At 47.7% G+C, this 18,228-nt stretch overlaps 2 protein-coding genes across 2 annotated transcripts in view; one reads left to right on the forward strand and one right to left on the reverse strand.

Moving 5' to 3' along the window:
- Positions 1-7,027, reverse strand: part of LOC125947102 (synapsin-2-like) — a 51,370-nt gene extending 44,343 nt beyond the window's left edge. The window contains exons 1-2 of the mRNA XM_049671450.1: positions 6,982-7,027; positions 5,190-5,222 (exon numbers count right to left, since the gene is read on the reverse strand). Coding sequence (XP_049527407.1) covers positions 5,190-5,222; positions 6,982-7,027 — 79 coding nt within the window. The remainder of the gene's footprint in view (positions 1-5,189; positions 5,223-6,981) is intronic.
- Positions 7,026-18,228, forward strand: part of LOC125947103 (uncharacterized) — a 64,823-nt gene continuing 53,620 nt past the window's right edge. Inside the window, exon 1 of the mRNA XM_049671451.1 lies at positions 7,026-7,066. Within this exon, the coding sequence (XP_049527408.1) occupies positions 7,026-7,066 (41 nt within the window). The remainder of the gene's footprint in view (positions 7,067-18,228) is intronic.

Below are 18,228 nucleotides of genomic sequence, written 5' to 3' on the forward strand. Positions count from 1 at the left end.
CACATGAAGCTGCATTGGCGCTCTGCTACTCCCTACTTGAAGCTGAAAGGAGGCGCGGTTTTCTGGAGAATTTTCCAAGGAAACTGCAAAAGAAATTAAAAGAAGGGTGGTGGCTACGGGAGCCATTGTACAATGTAAAGCTCCTTCACCCTCGCTGGTCGGTGTAAATGTGTATGGAGGGGATTCACCTTAGGCCATCGCCCACCGAGTGCGAGTGAGACATTGCAGATCTTTCCGCACATTTGCAATGTTTTGGTAAAGACGTACTATCGGCGTCAAACGAAAAGCAAACTGAAGGTGGAGTGCGCACCATCCAGTTATCACTGTTGACCGGTTGACCGGTGTGACCTCACGGCGCGAGGATGATCCCTCTTTTCTTTACTGTTCTGGTTATTTTGAATTCAAAACAGAGAAAAGAATAATAAAACAAAACAGAAAGTAAAATATCACCGTATAGGGCGAGTGCTATCGACCAGTGCGGCAATAATGTGCTATCGATAATGTGCTATCGGCAGGTATATGCTCTCGACGTAAAATTAAACTCGAACAGCGGTGCCCGTGCTACACATTGCGCAGTCAATACTACTGCGCCGTCATCCTTTCTCGCTTTGAAATAAAGCGAAAACACCAGAACAGAAACCAGAACAGAAACGAAAAAAAAAATGCCGGCTCACCCGTAATCAAGAGTAGAGGTAAGCATGAAATGGCTACCGGCAAAGCAGATTAGTACGGTGCGCGGTACGCAGCGTACGGTGCGCGGCAACGATGTTATCGCCGTTAGACTTTATACGTAACCTCACGGCGACGGCGACGGCAGAAATCCGCTTGGCGTGTCCGTATAATTGCTATAGCAATAAAACTTCAGCGCACTACAAGTTACAGCTTGAGATATTGTGAACAAACATCTGGAAGAAATCGGAAGCAATACTTTTTTCGTAACTCGTTTGGGCAGCAACCAGCGTATGTAATGCGGTCCTATAGAAGCGCGGGGGCGCCAGAGACCACATTTTCTTAAGTTTTGACTGGTTGCCCCGATGACCTCGTTTGGCTCTCGCCAGGATGCCCAGAGGTTCTCGCAGGTTCTCGTTTCATTCTCGTCTTGAGTGTCCGGATAATGGCTGTTGGTTTTCGCTCAAGATCTCTTGAAGGTCGGCGACAACGGGAGTAAAAGCCTCACATGATTCATATCGCAGTATAGGTGGAGCATCATCACGCAGTGTGGCCAAACCGAACATGCGCGCCTCTGAATCGTGGTGACTGGACTGCGTGCACTAGACCTTCAGTTATGCTTCGGCCACACGCTCGGCTGTTCGCGTTTCATTTACAGACAGTTTTAGTATTGCGGAAATGGCACCACGCTAAACGCAATAAAATAGCGGGGTCAGACTGCGCATGCTCAGAACGCTATTTCAGTTTTGCGGGTAGCGTGCGTCCGCTATTTTTCAAATATAGCGGAGACGCTAAGCGCTCGCTAAGTTTTTAGCGTTGCAAACATGGTGGCACCCTCGGCCCGAGCGCTTGACATGCAGGCTCGTTTCAAGGCTTGGCGTGGATCCACACGGCTAGTTTGGTTGTCGAGCTGCTCAGTTTGCAGCTTTGACTACTCGCAGCTAGATGGTTTTGCGCTTAGCGGCGCATCGTTGTCTTACGCTATACTAAAACTCTATCGAACAGCGTTCCGCAAAGATTTAGCGTGCGTAACACGCTAACGCTAACGCAAGCATTTTCCGCAATACTAAAAGTCTCTAGTATACGCAGCGCCCACAACGCGCTCCAGGCTGCGTTTCGGGATTTTGAGCGCCATCATTGGACAGCTTCAGTGCAACGCACGCAAGGCCCCTGCGTACGCTATAAGATAGTGAGTCCAAAAAGCGCATGCGCAGAATTAGCTACGCAGATTTTTGCGGATTACGCACGCACACGCTAAATTTTAGATTCAAGGCGAAGCTACAGTCCCGTGTAAGGCGGGAGTGCTTGACGCGCACGCCATATTAACGCTACGCCTGCCCAAAGTAGACGCTTTGGCTTCTATAGCGTCACCGCGCAGCCAGCGCGTGCTTGGCAGCCTTAGGCGCCCTTTGACGTAGCCAGCGCGGGAGCAGAGCATGTTCTATCTTACGCCGAAGCCGCTATAGACCACAGGACACCGTGTTCTGTCATGGCAGGCCGGGAGCATTCTGGCTTGCAGTTCGGGTACACTGAAGAGATCGCGTTGAGTTTGCGCCTTCGCCAAACGAAAAATAAAACGGTTGCTCACCACTAATTTGTGTGCTTGCGCTGAAGCCCTAGCTGGTCTCTGCGCTACTACTTGCCATGTTTCACGCACCAAACTATACAGGGCGCAGATTTGCGGTGATCCTGGAATCGCCTGCGTGACACATGCGCATTCGCCGACCGGCACCTGGCACGCTGGAAACACTGGATTGTATCCGCGCCTTCAGCGTTGCGGGTTTCGCGTGATTAGCGTCGCTGGCGTAACAACATGGCAGAGCACTGAGGCGTCCCGGGTAGATCCGAATTAGGCCTTGTTACCTGCTCTTGAGGAGAAACCTAAGTGGTGAAATTCGCGTTCGCTTACTTTCAGCTAGAGTGTACTAGATAGGGGGAGTGGGTCGAGCGGACGCCTTGGCAAGCGCCGAGGGTGAAGCAAAAAGCGTTGAAATTGTGGCGGCGCTGCGGTCACCTTATTTTGAATCTCCGGCCAATAAACGTAGGTTCCGGTTGTTTCGGCAGCGCTCATTGACTGAGGCGAGCTCACGGGCTGAGTAGCTGTCGTCTGATCGACGCACCGTCGTCGTTGCGTCGTTTGCATTCTTTCCGCTGCTCTTTTTCCATTTTATTTACAATAAATCGGTGGGGAATAATATCGGTGTTACTGCCACCGAGTATCCGCCTGTCAAAGCTCCATGCAGCTGCGGTAGGGTCTCCGACGCGACAAGCGTCCGGCCGGCGCGCGGGGCCGCTCATTCGGGAGAAAGCCTGTCAAAGCTCCATGCAGCTGCGGTAGGGTCTCCGACGCGACAAGCGTCCGGCCGGCGCGCGGGGCCGCTCATTCGGGAGAAAGGGACGGTGGCGCCACCTACATTTCAATAAAAAAAGCCTCAGCGGGAAGCCTGCGTTGGACCCACTCCCCCAATCTGGTACACTCTACTCTCAACTGATATTGATAACCACGGTGTATTGGCGACATTCTGTTTATTATTCAGATGTGCCATTTGTTCTGATGCTGAAAGCCTAATTCGGGGGGGTCACAGCAGACTACTTCATGTCTGCTGTGACCCGCCCACAAACGGCTTGCGCTTATGTGGGCACGAAATGTGTACAATGTTCTGAGCTGCTGAAATAAAAATGTATGTATGTATGTATGTATGTATGTATGTATGTATGTATGTATGTATGTATGTATGCATGTATGTATGTATGTATGTATGTATGTATGTATGTATGTATGTATGTATGTATGTATGCATGTATGTATGTATGTATGTATGTACGCATGCATGCATGCACGTAAGTATGTATGTATGTGCCGTTTGTTCTGACGCTGAAGGCCAAACTAGAGGCGCCGCGATTGCATCGAAAGGGCGCAGATTTCTACAGACTAGATGGGGCCACAGCATTGGGCGTCGAGCACTCTTTTTCCATGCGCAATAAGGCGCCTCGATAACCTCCTCACCCACCACACCGGGCAGGAGAGTATGTGCGCCCTGGGGCACCAAAATGCGGAACGCTGTACTAAAGGTCTCTCAATGCGTACAGCCTCATCATAGCAGTTTCCTTTGCGTCTATATATACGTAATTATGCTAAAGACTACGTTTATTAAAGCTGCCGTCTACCATCTTTGACGGTCGGCTGCCTCAAGTGCGCCATGGCTTGCTGCAGCAAACAACGCGAACACGGCTTTAAGAGACAGTTTTAGAATGGTATAGGCGCCCTCACGTACATTAAATGTTGGCACTTTGCGCACCTCAGGCTCCAAGCGAACCTCCGGGCGTGGAGACAAAACGAAGGTTATAGTTTCGATGTCGCGTCTACAGTGGCTAGAATGCCCATTCTAGCAAGTGTACTATAGCTGTGTTTAGTCGTGGTCGCCCGAAGGCGCTTTGATAGCGAATGCTGACGACGGACCATCCAAAAACAGCTCAGTCTCCGTTGAACTGTTAGTATGGAACGAACCGTGGTTATTTAGTGGCTTTGGCGTTGAGCTGCTAAGCCCGAGAACGCGGGATCAAATCCCGGTGGCGTTGGTCGCATTTCGATTGGAACGTAATGCCAAATCGCTGGTGTAACATGCATTAGGTGCCCATCAAAGATCCCCAGGTGGTTTAAGTTATTCCAGAATCACCCGCTACGGCCTGCCTCATAATCATAACGTGGTTTCGGCACCTAAGACCACAGAATATTTTTTTAACAGTCAGTAACGAAGAGCAGTGGGCAAGCGCGTTGACGACGCACTTACTAGTAGACAGTTTTAGAATAGCGTTTGTCGCATTACGTACGGTAAAGGTAAGCACCTTTGCCGGACGTTACGGCGCGCGTCCTTTCAATACATTTAGTTTAGCGTACAAGAAGACAAACGTAAGGAAGACGTTATAAAACAGGGCGGCGTCTGGTGCCTGGTGCTAAACGTTACCAAGCCAAGACAATTCATTAGCAGCCATCCTGTTGTTGCTATAGGGACGTGTCTCGTTAGAATTTAGGGCGCCGGAACCGGCGAACGATCTCATAAATTGGACGCGCTATGCGCTCAAAACTAACGTTTCAGGTGAGTTTATAGAGAGCTAAAGCCCATTTCTATAGTTACTCGTGATCGATGTCAGTGAGAGCGCATCCATTACGAGAATTAACCCTGAAGCGGGAGCCAGTGGCACCGCCATGTTACACAACGTTATTTCTTAGCGTCCGTAAACATTACGAGCGTTAAACTCGCCAAATAACGTACCTTATCAAAGCTCACGTAAGCCGCAGAAACCGAATAACGTTCAGAGCATGCGCAGTGATGACAACGCTATTTCTTTACGTACGTAATCAGTTTACGTTTGCCTGCAAACGCTAAACTAAAACTGTCTAATAACTCCGTCCGGTAACTGGCAAATACTTCCGAACGATAAGTTGGGAATTCAGCTATAGATTCACAATCTTCCCGGCTTTGGTGGTAGCAGTGCTAGTAATAATGCATCGTACTTACCCGGCTGGGGGGCTTCGGACATCATTGATTCCACTAGAAGAGAAAGAGAACAAATGACAGGTTGGACAACTTGCGTTATATATCCAGAAAATCAAATCACTCAATTTTATTGTCTAGGAACCAAATTTTAAGGTTGAACAAGCGAAACACCTCTGGGAATGAAATCTGCCACACGTGACGCATCGTGGGCAACAATGAATCGCGATATTATTATACACTTTGGTAAGAAATTGCGCGCCGACAACTTGTTCGTTGCCTGCTTGGTTCAAGAGAACTGCTTCTCCTGTTTGCACATTTTTCTTGAGCCCACAGTTTGCCACATTACCAGGCTTTTGTTTAGAGTTAGTAGAATATAAAAAAAGTTGCTTTTGTAGTAGCGAAAATCTGCTAACTGAGTCGGATTATTTGAAGAGGCAGGCAATACTTGCACAAAAAGTCAAAGTGAATTACTGTGAAATTAGCATGTTGGCTGTGAACTTTAGAGTACATTGCAATTTATGAATAGTGTGATGTGCCGCTGTGGCCGTCGGTTTCTATGGGTTCGGGGGCGGCGTGACGGATTCCGTGATGGGTTCGGTGATGGGTTGCGTGGGTTGCAATAGGTTGCATATGAAGGGCGGCGTGCACATGGCCGGATTTTGAGACAAGTCATCCCGACTGCATACATCGTTAAATACACTACACAACATTCGCGACAGCAAAACAGAAATTAGGTAAAACATAAGCAAACTTAAACAACCATCATACTCTAACTATTTACGAGGGCAAGTTTAGTCACCCCATTTTCACGCACGAAAAGTAAATGCAATCAATCACTGGCCACTATACTGCACCACAACCTGCACTGCAAGCACACTGCGTCAGACACATGTACAGCTTAGTCCGAAACACGAAGTTGTTCTCTCGGCGATTGGGCTTAGGTAGGGCTTCAATTTCTCCACATGCAAAATGTCCAGTTCCCAGTGTTATTGGCGAGTGCGATCTCGTAGTTCACAGAAGACAGTATGTTGACTATCTTGTGGGGGCTGTTATACCATGCTGGTCGTTTTAACAACGGACGGGTGGAGCGTTAACTAGCACTAGTATGTAGGATTTCTTTGGAACACAACGTCCTTATTGTGCTTGTTGAAGTAGCTCTGTTTTTATTGTGCCAGACAGGTGTACGTGGCCGCAAGCTATCGAGCTTTTTGCAGCGCTTCGCTCACTACCGCGTCATAACTGGACTCTTCTTTCAGTTCTTCAAGTTCTCCGCTTCTGTAAACAATGTCCAGTGGAAGCACTGAATCTCTGCTGTACACCAAGAAGAATAGAGTTAGGCGAACCGTCTCCTGGCACCCGGTGTTGTAACAAAATGCAACATATGGGAGTACATCGGCCTACTTTTGCCCTCCGGCAGTAGTCATGGCAATCATCTGGTTGATAGTCTTGTTGGCCCTTTCACACAAGCCATTTGCTGCTGGATGATACGCGGTAGTGGCAGCATGCGTGATGCCGCGATGCCTCAGTTAGGCTTCAGTAGAGCGCGCCATCATTTAGGTACTCGGTGTGCAATAATTGAGTGGGACACGGCAGCACCGCAACCGCCATGCCGTCTAATCAGCGATTTTTGTTCCTCGAGCAGGTACTGCTGCTTTGCGCATCATGTCAAGCGCAAGCCCCGGTACATGTAGCATCGTCGGATCGGCTGCTGACGCGGCCGGCATCAGCGTTGGAACGTTTTCCGGCGACAGCCTCAAACCCGGATGCCATGGAACGACGCCTGCTGTCTGGGACAAGCCTATAAAGTTGGCACCTTCGGGAGTCGGCTTCAGGGGGCACTGCAGCACCGCAACCGCCATGCCGTCTAATCAGCGATTTTTGTTCCTCGAGCAGGTCAGGTATTATACCAAATTCGGTTACAGAAGTGATAACCGTTTCGTTGTAGTGCTGCCTGTGCCCGTAGTGTGCTTTTTTCTGAGTTTGCATCTGTGTGCCTCTTGTTGTCGGGTGATGTAGAGCTAAATCCCTGGCCTGAAACTAAGGCCTTGTTGAAGGAGCTTTGCGATGGGCAAAAAGCAATTCAAAAGGATATAGATAGCCTGGGAAAGCGACTCGAGCACGTAGAAAAGTGCCTTCAAATTGTTAAGGATCAAGCAAATAGCATAGTTAACAAAAGCTGTTATAGAATTAAACGAGACCGTTGTGAAGCAGCAAGAGAGGTTGGTAAATTTAGAGGACAGAAGCCGGCGAAACAATCTCGTGGTCTTTGGAATCAAAGAAAGCGAAAAAGAATCCACCGAAGACCTTAAAACAAAAGTTCTAAGCGAAGTCTTCGAAGAAAAACTTGGTGTGACGTTGACTACGGTAGAAAGAATCCACAGAGTTGGCAGGAAAAATAGTAAGCAACCTCGACCAGTGGTCTTGCGACTTTATGACTGCAGAGAAAAATCGGAACTGTACCGAAACTGCAAGAAACTTAAAGGAAGCGGCATTTCGATTGGCGATGCCTTTTCCAAGGAAACACTGGCAAAACGCAAGCTGCTCTGGAATTCGGCAAAGCAGGAACGTGATGATGGTGAACGAGTTCACCTTAATTATGACAAGTTAATAATAAACGGCAATGTGTTTGCTTGGGATTACTCTAAAAACCGCCGAGTAAGAATTCGCCGTAATAACCCTCCGCCGGCCGAAGACTCTGAATGAGGCCATGTGGGCCTAAAGTGCCGTGACCATCGATTAATTAACTTCAACGCTAGAAGCCTTATGAATAAAAGTACTGATCCAGAATACTTACTAGCTAGCTACGATCCACATATTGTCCCTATCAGTGAAACATGGCTTCGTCCCGAAATAAAAGATCATGGAATTAAACCCCCTGGTTACAAAATATTTCGCAATGATCAAGAATCGCGAGGAGAAGGTGTAGCCATAATCGTAAAAGAAAATATTCTGTGCTTTCTGATGCAAGGAATTCCGAATCACGAGAGTGTTTGGTGCCAAATAAACTTCGAAAATTCGTCATTTATTATTGGAGCGTGGTACAGGCCACCAAGCGCGCACATATCGTACTTAGAAGATTTACAACGTCACTTGGAGGGACTCAAACGCTCGAAATGTAAGCTGATTCTTGCGGGAGATTTTAACCTCGGGGGTATTGACTGGAATAATTTGACAATTGATGCGAAAGAACGGGCTTCCTGTGAAGTTCTTCTCGATATCGCTTTCAATCATGATTTGACGCAGGTTGTTCGTGAAAATTCACACGTATAGCAGGATCAGCGCAGTCTGTGCTTGACTTAGTTTTTCTCGATGCGTGTTTGGATTATTACAAAGTACTAATTCAAAGCGGGCTGTCTGATCACAAACTTGTTTCTGTTGAACTTAAAACCGATCTTAATACTGCCCGAATTAAAGAGAAGACCACATTTGTTCGCCAGCATGACAGAGCCGACGACACGAGCATTATCGACTACTTATCATTTATGTTGGACAGTTTCAGACCGGAAAATGACGTCAATGACTTGTGGCTACAGTTTAAAGACATTGTCTCCTATTGTATCTCGAGATTTGTGCCGTTGCGAAAACAAAGACAAAAGAAACAAAATCCATGGGTAACCCGAGAAATAATTCACTTAGAGACAGATCGCCCGCCAAAGACGAAAGAGAACAAGGAACCACGAACGAATAGCTGTGTTATCACAGCAGTTACGAACTAAGCCTAATACAGCCAAAGAGAAGTATCACACCGAAACCTTGTCCAACTTCATGGTCACGTCCCCACACCGTTTTTGGCGTCACTTATCGCAAATAACCCACATAGCATTATCATAAACGGTTCGGTTCTGCACGATCTGAGAGCGATAGCGTCACATTATAACACGTTTTTTCAATCCGTTTTTTGCCCGCGGTCGGACGGTGATGCGTCGCAAAAACAGATGCCTGCTCATTATTCCTCGGAAAAGCCGGACGCAAACATAACGTACGAAGGCGTCTTTTCCCTCCTTCTAAACATTAATGTAAAAAAATCTAATGGTCCTAACGATATACCAAATGCTTTCTTACGTAGATATGCGGAATGGATAGGACACTATCTTACGATCATTTTAAAGCATCACTTGAACAAAAACGCGTCCCAAATGACTGGTTAGTGGCCAAGGTTTCCAATTTTCAAATCTGGAGACCGGCAAATAATTGAAATTTACCGCCCCATTTCCTTATCTTGTGTATGTTGTAAACGTCTTGAGCACGTAATATCGAAATCAATATACACCTACCTGGAAGACAAAAAACTTCTATATCCCAATCAACATGGTTTTAGGCGAAATCATTCGACAGTGACGCAGCTGGTAGAAACAATTGATGATTTTGCGCGGGCCTTGAACAACAAAGGGCAAAATGATTGTATTTGTCCTGACCTGTCCAAGGCCTAGCTTCGACAGAGTCCCTCATTCAGAGCTAATTCATAAACTGGTTCATCTTGGCATAAACTACAATATAACACAATGGATTTGTGTATACCTAACAGGCAGAACTCAGTACGTAGAAATTAATGGCTCTAAATCAGAATTATTAGACGTCACATCGGAGGTTCCACAAGGGTCTGTGTTGGGTCCAGTCTTGCTTCTTGTTTATGTTAATGATATTGCTCAGTGTATTAACAAAGATATAAGGGTACGACTTTTCGCAGATGATTGCCTGCTTTATAAAGAAATAAAGAACCAGGATTATTAAAAAAATCTTAATAACGCTCTCCAAGTGGTTGAAGAGTGGTGCGAAATTTCGAAAATGAAAATTAACAGAGATAAAACTTGTATTTCGTGTCAAAAACAAGACAAAACATGTTGTTGACTTTAACTACACCCTGGGTACTTTCACACTTGCCGCAGTTGATAGCCTCAAATATTTAGGCGTAACTATTTCCAAAAACCTGAGTTGGAAGGAACATGTTAAAAACATTTGTTCGACAGCAGAAATGAAACTCTGGTTTTTGCGTAGGAAGCTCAAGCTTGCTTCGAAAGACGCTAAGTTAACTGCCTACCTATATCTCGTAAGACCAACACTGGAATATGCCAGTATTGTATGGGATCCTTATGAAACAGGATTGATCAACATGATTCAAAGAGTCCAGCGAAGAGCTGCTCGATTTATTTTGTCTCGTTACTCGCAAACTGATTCTGTTACATAAATGTTGCAATTACTTAAATTACCCCCCTTAGCCGAACGACGCCATGTAGCCAGACTTAAGTTTCTTTTCTTACTTTGGAAACGTCATTTTAACATAAATGCTACTCACTACTTAGTGCCACAAAGAGGCAGAACCTCAAGAGGTACACATGAACATAATTTCCGGATATCTCAACTGCACATTAATGCATACGCGAATTCTTTTTTGCCCCAAACAATAAATCAATGGAACAGACTACCAACAACCGTCATTCAAAGTGACACCACCCGCCGTGGTTGCTCAGTGGCTATGGTGTTGGGCTGCTAAGCACAAGGTAGCGGGATCGAATCCCGGCCACGGCGGCCGCATTTCGATGGGGGCGGAATGCGAAAACACCCGTGCACTTAGATTTAGGTGCACGTTAAAGAACCCCAGGTGGTCCAAATGTCCGGAGTCCCCCACTACGGCGTGCCTCATAATCAGAACTGGTTTTGGCACGTAAAACGCCATAATTTTTTTAAAGTGACACCGTAACACAATTTGAAAACAAGCTGAAGCAAATCATGTCCTAAACAAAATTTTGTACATTATGTTGGATATAAAAATACTGTGTTCATTGTCTCTGCATATTGCTGTTGTATTTGTACTCTTGTTAGCTCCCTTGTGTTTTATGAATGCATGCTCAAAAAGACAGTATTTGATGTATAATTTACGTGCATTGTGTATAATGCACATTATGTTATCATTTTTTTTTATTTTTTGTGCTGTACCCCACCCCTGTAACGGCCTCCGGGCCAACAGTATGCCTAAATAAAATAAATAAATAAAATAGTCGTGGCTGGGTATGCGTGCTTCGAGGCGATTCTGCGCTCAATGAAACTTTGAACGGTCGTATCTTCTATTGTACCGTGGTTGCGACGTGGAAGCACGCAGAATCCCAACTGTTAAAGATAAAACTCTTTATTGGGCGATCCTGTGCCCAGGAAAGAAAATAACTCACATTACAACAAGAGGGGCGAGGACAATCGTCAGTCGTCGAAAAAAAGGTCATCAGCGGCGAAACGCATCGGCTTTTATAGATGAGTTATCGAAGGTTCCAGAGTAATGCCTGGTGCCCCCGTTTCTTGCCGAAAGTACTATACAATTCGCGTCGCTCATAGAATCAGATTACATAAGCGTTGGTGACAACCGACCACGGATAGAACCATCGATAACGTTCGAGAAACTTCCGATAGATGCATGCGCCTCCGGCGCCGAGCGATAACATTTACCATTTGTTAGCCGGTGGAAAGCGCTCACCGGTCAAAGATAAACAAGTACATGGGTCACTATATTCCTCAAGAGTTTTGCCTCAACGAAATTTGTGAGGTAGTCAATGGCTACGATGATATATTTATATCCTCTAGAGCTCTTAAAGGGTCTATGTCCATCCCAACTTTATGGAGACAGCTGTGCATTTCACTGGTTGTAGTAATCCACAAGGAACCGCTGCCAATATCTTCATCCTCTGGCAAAACTCAGAGACTCACATACCGTTTGACATACGTATAGAATTTATCGGGATATCAATAATGACATGCACACTACAGCCGCATTTCTGCAGTCGCCGTCGGCGTCACCGTAAGGTTCCGTATAATGTCCTAGGGCGATCGAATCGTCGCCGCGTGCCATATGTTGTACGCGCGAGTCAAAGCGTGCGAGGGTGAGCCGGCGATCACGACTCAATCTCGCAGACGCAAGGGAAGAAAGCGGGAAGGAAGCGCGCCGTCTTGCGTCGTGCGCAAATCTCAGGGGGGGGGGGGGGGGGGGGTTGAAGGTAGGCCCAGGCGACCGTGCGTGCCCGCCCGCGCCGTTGTATCTTGAATGCCATCTGCAACGGGGCACAGTCCGCCATGCGCAACGGGGCACAGTTCGCGCTGATGCGAGAGGCAGAGAAAGGCTAAAGCCTTGCAGTATTCTATCCATCCATCACTGCGATACTGCGACAACTTCAGTGACGAACAGCGTCAGGACACATTTTGTGCTAAGGTCGTGGACTTGCTGAGTGGTGCGTTGGGCACAAACAAGCTACGGAAACGGGCCAAAAATAAATTTTGGATCCACAGGATCCAAAATTTGCGCAGGAGAGATCAAGGTCTGTTTGCACAGACCTTCTATTTTTCCTTTAATCTCTCTCTCCCCTTTCCCCTTCCCCCAGTGTAGGGTAGCCAACCGGGCTCAGTCCTGGTTAACCTCCCCGCCTTTCATTAAATCATTTTCTCTCTCTCTCTCTCTCCGATAAATTAATATATTTGGTTTGGTGATATGAAACTCTTAACTTTTTTGGCGTTGTGCCGTTCCCTTGCTCTCAGACAAGCACAGAGGAAGAACTGGCTACGTCATCGTTAGCCTCGACAGATGTTTATCTCTGCTCGCCGCACTCCAGGGCACCATATGTTCTATATTAGCAGCTGTTGTGGTGAGCGAAGCGGGAAGACGAAAGCGGCGGACACTTACCCATGGTGACTTGTGAAGAGCACTGACCGCTGCTTGCAGGTGCGCTTGTGCCGTAACCATTCCAGAGCGCGTGCCGGCGAGGCTCGCTCAATCTCACGTCCTCTTCATTCCTTAGCTCGAGCCGGGCACGAGAAATTGGCGATCACAGATGGATGGATGGATGGAAAACTTTAATGAACGTCCTGAGGTACGCGACTCAGCGCGCAGCGGGCCGCTCCCACGTTGGGACAGTCAGGCCATGCCCGACCGCCGTATCGTGGGCCCTCTGGACAGCCCATAGTTGCGCCCCGGCATCGGGGCTCTTGATAGCGGAGAGCCACTTGTCCTCATTTATTTGTTCCGTGCCTCGTAACGAGGGGCAACGCCAGAGCATATGGTCTAAGCTAGCGAAGTCATTGCAGTACCTGCAAGAACTACTGGCATAAGTGTCGGGATAAAGCTTGTGTAATAAAGCCGGGCTGGGATACGAGCCTGTTTGCAATAATCTGAGGGTCAATGCCTGCGCTCTATTTAACTTCTTGTGAGGAAGGGGAAAGTCTCTCCTGCCGAGATAAAAGTACTGCGTAATTTCATTGTATGTTGTCGGTTGATCTCTGTTCTCCACCACTCCTGGCTGGCCGGGGAGTTCTCCATGGTCGCGGAAAGCGAGACCTCGCGCCTAGGAGGCCCCACAAACCTCAACGAGCTGGCCCACTCCAAGGCGATCACAGAAGAATTGTCAAATTCCTGATTCGTGCATATATTACTCATTGAAAACTACAGGAATGCACAAGATGTCAGCCGAAAAATGACGGCTGTCGCTTCAAAATTTCTCCTAATAAATTTTACGTCTCTTCAGCTCATATTTCTCAGCATGTGCGCAGTCTGTTTAGGTGAAGGTTAATATTGGCACTGTCGTAATCAGCTTAATGGTTACTGTGATTTCTATTTAAATAGCTGTCGGTTTCCTCGAAGAATTGTAGCACACAGTAGAACTATGCCACCTGCCAAATGCAACCTATAAAAATTCAAATAAGAGTGAAAGAGAAAAAAGAAGACAGAGCATCCGGTATTACTTAAATTAACTGTTTTGCGAGCAACCACTGCTCGTGCCTAAGAGGAAGTCTCGTAAATTTGTGAATGACTACAGCGTCGCTTCAGGGAGGCTCATTTTTAATATTTTTCCCCACCATAAACGGACTTTCTTTAGTTTTCTTTTTCTTACGGTGTTAAAAGCCCAGTCTGTTCTCTTTACAATTATATATGTGTTTTTTAAAATATTGGTAGCTCTTCATATGAAGTTAGCGGAGACATGGTCGTTTCGTGGGGTTTCCACTGCGAACCTTGGCCAATCCTCACTCTTGGGTACCTGTCATACTTGAAAGTCAACAATAACACTAAATGTAATGTTGGTTTGCAGGGCGTTAGTGTTACTGTAAGTTATCGAAAAAAACATACTCTATTAATAAAACTTATTTCTTTGTGTTGTTTAAAAAAAGCCGGGCCATTCACCTCTCAGTGGTATGTATCATTTTAATCGGGCAGCAGCAACATGGATGGTGTTGCGTGTGCGTCGAGGCGCCTGATAGAGGTGCCTAGCAATCATAAAGACATGTTGTGTGGCCATCTTGGCAAGAAAAGAAAAGAAAGACGAGGCTCAACGCAGACAGGCATTAAAGAGTTTTAGTGTGTCCGATATTCCGGTGTACTGAATGGCGTGTGAGTAATACCGGGTTTCAGCACACTGGTAGCGACACCCTTGGGACGCCTCCACTAACCACAATGCCTCATGGGCACGTTTTCATAATTGATGAGTGTTCTTGTCGAAAATACATTTAGAAAGGCAACATGTTCACGATTACGTTGATGCTGAGAATTTACACCCGCAGCAAAGATAATACACATGGTTACTGCATTAATAGCTCTGCGATTGTCTGGTTAAGCTTTGCACTCCCAGGTGGCGCCACCAACCCGCATGTAGCTTGGTGATTCGTCCCAACGTTACTAGACTAGGTTCAGTGGTTGAACTCTCCGTAGGCGCTGTATATCGCGGGCGCCCCCCTGCCTTGGTTTGTCGTAAGGAGGTGGGAACGCTGTAGGCAGCTCTACGCTAGGGTAGAGCACTGCACGGGTTGATTTTTTCAGCCCGGGCCCGGCCCGGGCCCGTTTTTACATTGGGCTGCCCGCCCGAGCCCGACCAAAAGCTTTATGGCGAAGCCCGAGCCCGGCCCGAACCCTGCCCGAGGCCGAAAAAAAACATGTTTTTCAGAGTCGAGAAGCGCGAGGATAACTCGATGCAATTTACATGCACACCACCAGAAAGTCCGAGCCCGGCCCGGGCCCGCGTAAAAAACTCAAGCCCGGCCCGGGCCCGGGTCACAAAGCACATGCCGTGCCCGAGCCCGGCCCGAGCCCGTGAAAAAACTGCCCTACCCGGCCCGGCCCGGCCCACGGGCCGGGCTGGGCCCGGACTTTCGGGTAAGCCCAAGCCCGTGCAGTGCTCTACGCGAGGGAGCCTACATTCAAGCGCTACTCTACGCGGGTGCACCTCTGCGTTGGCGAAGATGCTGGGGTCCTCCGACTTCGCAACGTAAGAACGCAACAAGTGTTCTCATTTCTGCTTTTTTAAAATGTTTTTAAAGCCTTGCATTTAGCAGATTGATTGACAAACTTTGCTGAGCTGTGAAAATGCTGCTACGCTTCCCCTGGAGGTCGTTGTTGGTGTCCTTAGTCCAGAACAAACAAGCAATATTGCCCAAAAACAAACCAGCAATATTCATGTCTCAATATGTTAGCCTCCCTGTAGCGACGGTGTAGTCATTCACAAATTCCTCTCAGGCATGACATGTGGTTGCTTACACCACAGTTCACTTAAGTAATACCAGATGATCTCTCTTCTTTTTACAGCGAAGCTGAACATGGGTAGGCGAAATGCAAGAACGCGATGTGCGCAAAAAAGTTGTCGCAGTTTCACCCGAAAGGCGAAGCATCAATTGCGACAGCAACTTAGTAGAGAGCTATACGGAGTAAGGATAGTAGTTTTATCAGCTGTACAAACTTGGACATGCAGCAGCACCGGCAACACACAGCACTGTTGTCGACGCCGTCGGCGTTTTGCCCGCGTTCGTACAAAATGCGTGCGGCGTTGGTGACTGTTGCCGGAGCCTCTGATATAAATAGGCACTTGGTGCCGCATCTAAACGTCGCCTCCCTTCCCTTCCCTCCCCCCCCCCCCCCCCCCACGGCCTTTCGTGCGTCAGAAGAAGGCGCGTTTGCTCTACATATATGGTGATTCTAAAGGAGGAAAGAGACGCCTACTTCTGCAGCCCTTAAGGGAGCACGGTACAGAACGCGCGTTTGTTCTCCGCCGTGCGTTCACTCCCCGTGAAAGCGCGCGTCCCTCGCGCCCTTTCACTCGCACATACAGCGTTCGGCGGCGCGCGGCGACGATTTCATCTCCACTGACGTCATACGGTACCTCACGGCGACGGCGACGGCGACGGCAACGGCGACGGCAACGGCGACGGCGACGCCGACGGCAGAAATCTGCTTTAGAGTGTCCATATAATTGCTATCGCAATAAAACTATCACCATCAGCAATAGCTCGAGCGTCGTCGTCTTCTGCCACAGGTGGCTCTTTGGCGCCCCTCGGCGCAACCGCGCGAACATGCTCGTACCACTGCTCCCGCGTTCGTTGCCGTCCGTCTTCTTCCACCCCCAGCAGGCTCCGTTGCCGCTCATCGTCCAAGCGTAGAATTTCACCTCTCTTCTGTCGCCGTAATGGGGAGAAAGCGTTTATGCACGGGGGTATGAGCCATTGCTTAAGGGGAGTACGAACCATTCATTGTCTTACGAGACGGACAGGTTTAATTTTGAAGCAATTTAATTTTGAAGAAACGCAAGCGGCAGTCGCGGGCAGATGCTGCTAACCACGCCACCGAGCAAACTCGACACATCGAACGCAAGCGACAACAGCGGACAGCGGAGATACCGTCAGTGACGTAGTTTTCTCCGGCGCAGCCGAACCTGTGTATAACCTGATTAAGCAATAATAATTAAGACTAATAACTGATAAAGACTTTAATGAACCGTCGAGATTAACCCAGTGATAAACACCGGGGCCACACGTTTCAGCTTCGTTGGTTAACCATCTGTACGGAGCGCTTGGGCGGTGATTTTTTAGAAACCTTATTCGAGTTTTTATAAATTGCATCTGGTATGTGGTATAATGCTAGCTTTATGCCGATTGCTCAATGAAGTCGACGGTTATCACATTAAAAATGACAGCAAACATTCATCTAATTCAATATTAACCTTCACCCTCTCCGGGCACATGCTGTGACAGATGAGCTGAAGACAATGAGTTTCTATTGGAATAAATTTTGGAGCCACAGCCGTCACTTTCCAGTCAAGAACTTGTGAATTGATTTTGTTTTTCATGAGTAACATGGGTAGAAGAAACAGGAATTTGACAAATATTCTGTGATCGCCAGTTTCTCGTGCCCGGCTAGCACTAAGAAATGAAGAGGACCTGCTATTGAGCGAGCCTCGCCGGCACGCGCTCTCAAACGGTTACCGAAGAAGGGCAACTGCAGGCAGTGGTCAGCGCTCTCCGCAAGTCGCCATGGGTAAGGGTCCACCGCTTTTGTCTTCACGCTTCGCTCACGACAACAGTGCTAAGATGGAGCGTACGGTGCCCTGGAGTGCCGCGCGTTGAGCTAAACATTTGTCGTGGCTAACGATGACGTAGTCATTTACCTCGATCCCTCCGGCTCTTCTCTGAGAGCAAGGGAACGGCAGAATGCCAAGAGCAGTTGAGAGCTTCAGTGTACCGAACCGAATTTATAATTTTATGGCAATAGCAATTACATGGACAATTACATGGCCGCGTGGGCCAGCCCGGGCCGCTGTGTCTTGAAAGCCATCTGTGACAGGGACACAGTTCACCGTGCGCTATACTTTTAGCGCCTTAGTTCGCGCTGATGCGAGATGCAGCATGAAAGTCGATTCGCTCACTGTTGGGGCCGCGCTTACTCACTCCAGCGTTTTGACAGCGAGTGTTCGCGGTCATCGAGTGAGATGCTTGTGCGCGCATTAAACCATCCTTGTTAATTTAGTTAGTATGTCTATGTTTACAAGCTTATACGACCGATGAAACTAATATCGTTACTTCGAATAGGTTTAAACTAATTTTCAATCGCAATCGATGCTTCGCTTTGATAGTATAATTGACGCACATAAACTACGCAGAGAGAGATTTTTTAAACATTTGAGCTTAATTGGAGCTACATTAGGCGCTGAATTTGAGTAGGATTTCAGCTGCATTGGACCTGCATTTGATTTGGGGTGCAGAATGATCTTGAAGTCGTGCCGAGGTAGCTGCTGCAGCCGGTGACGCGGAAGGCGCGTCTTTCGGGGCG

This window comes from Dermacentor silvarum, chromosome 7, assembly GCF_013339745.2.
Source record: "Dermacentor silvarum isolate Dsil-2018 chromosome 7, BIME_Dsil_1.4, whole genome shotgun sequence".
Taxonomy (NCBI): Eukaryota; Metazoa; Arthropoda; class Arachnida; order Ixodida; family Ixodidae; genus Dermacentor; species Dermacentor silvarum.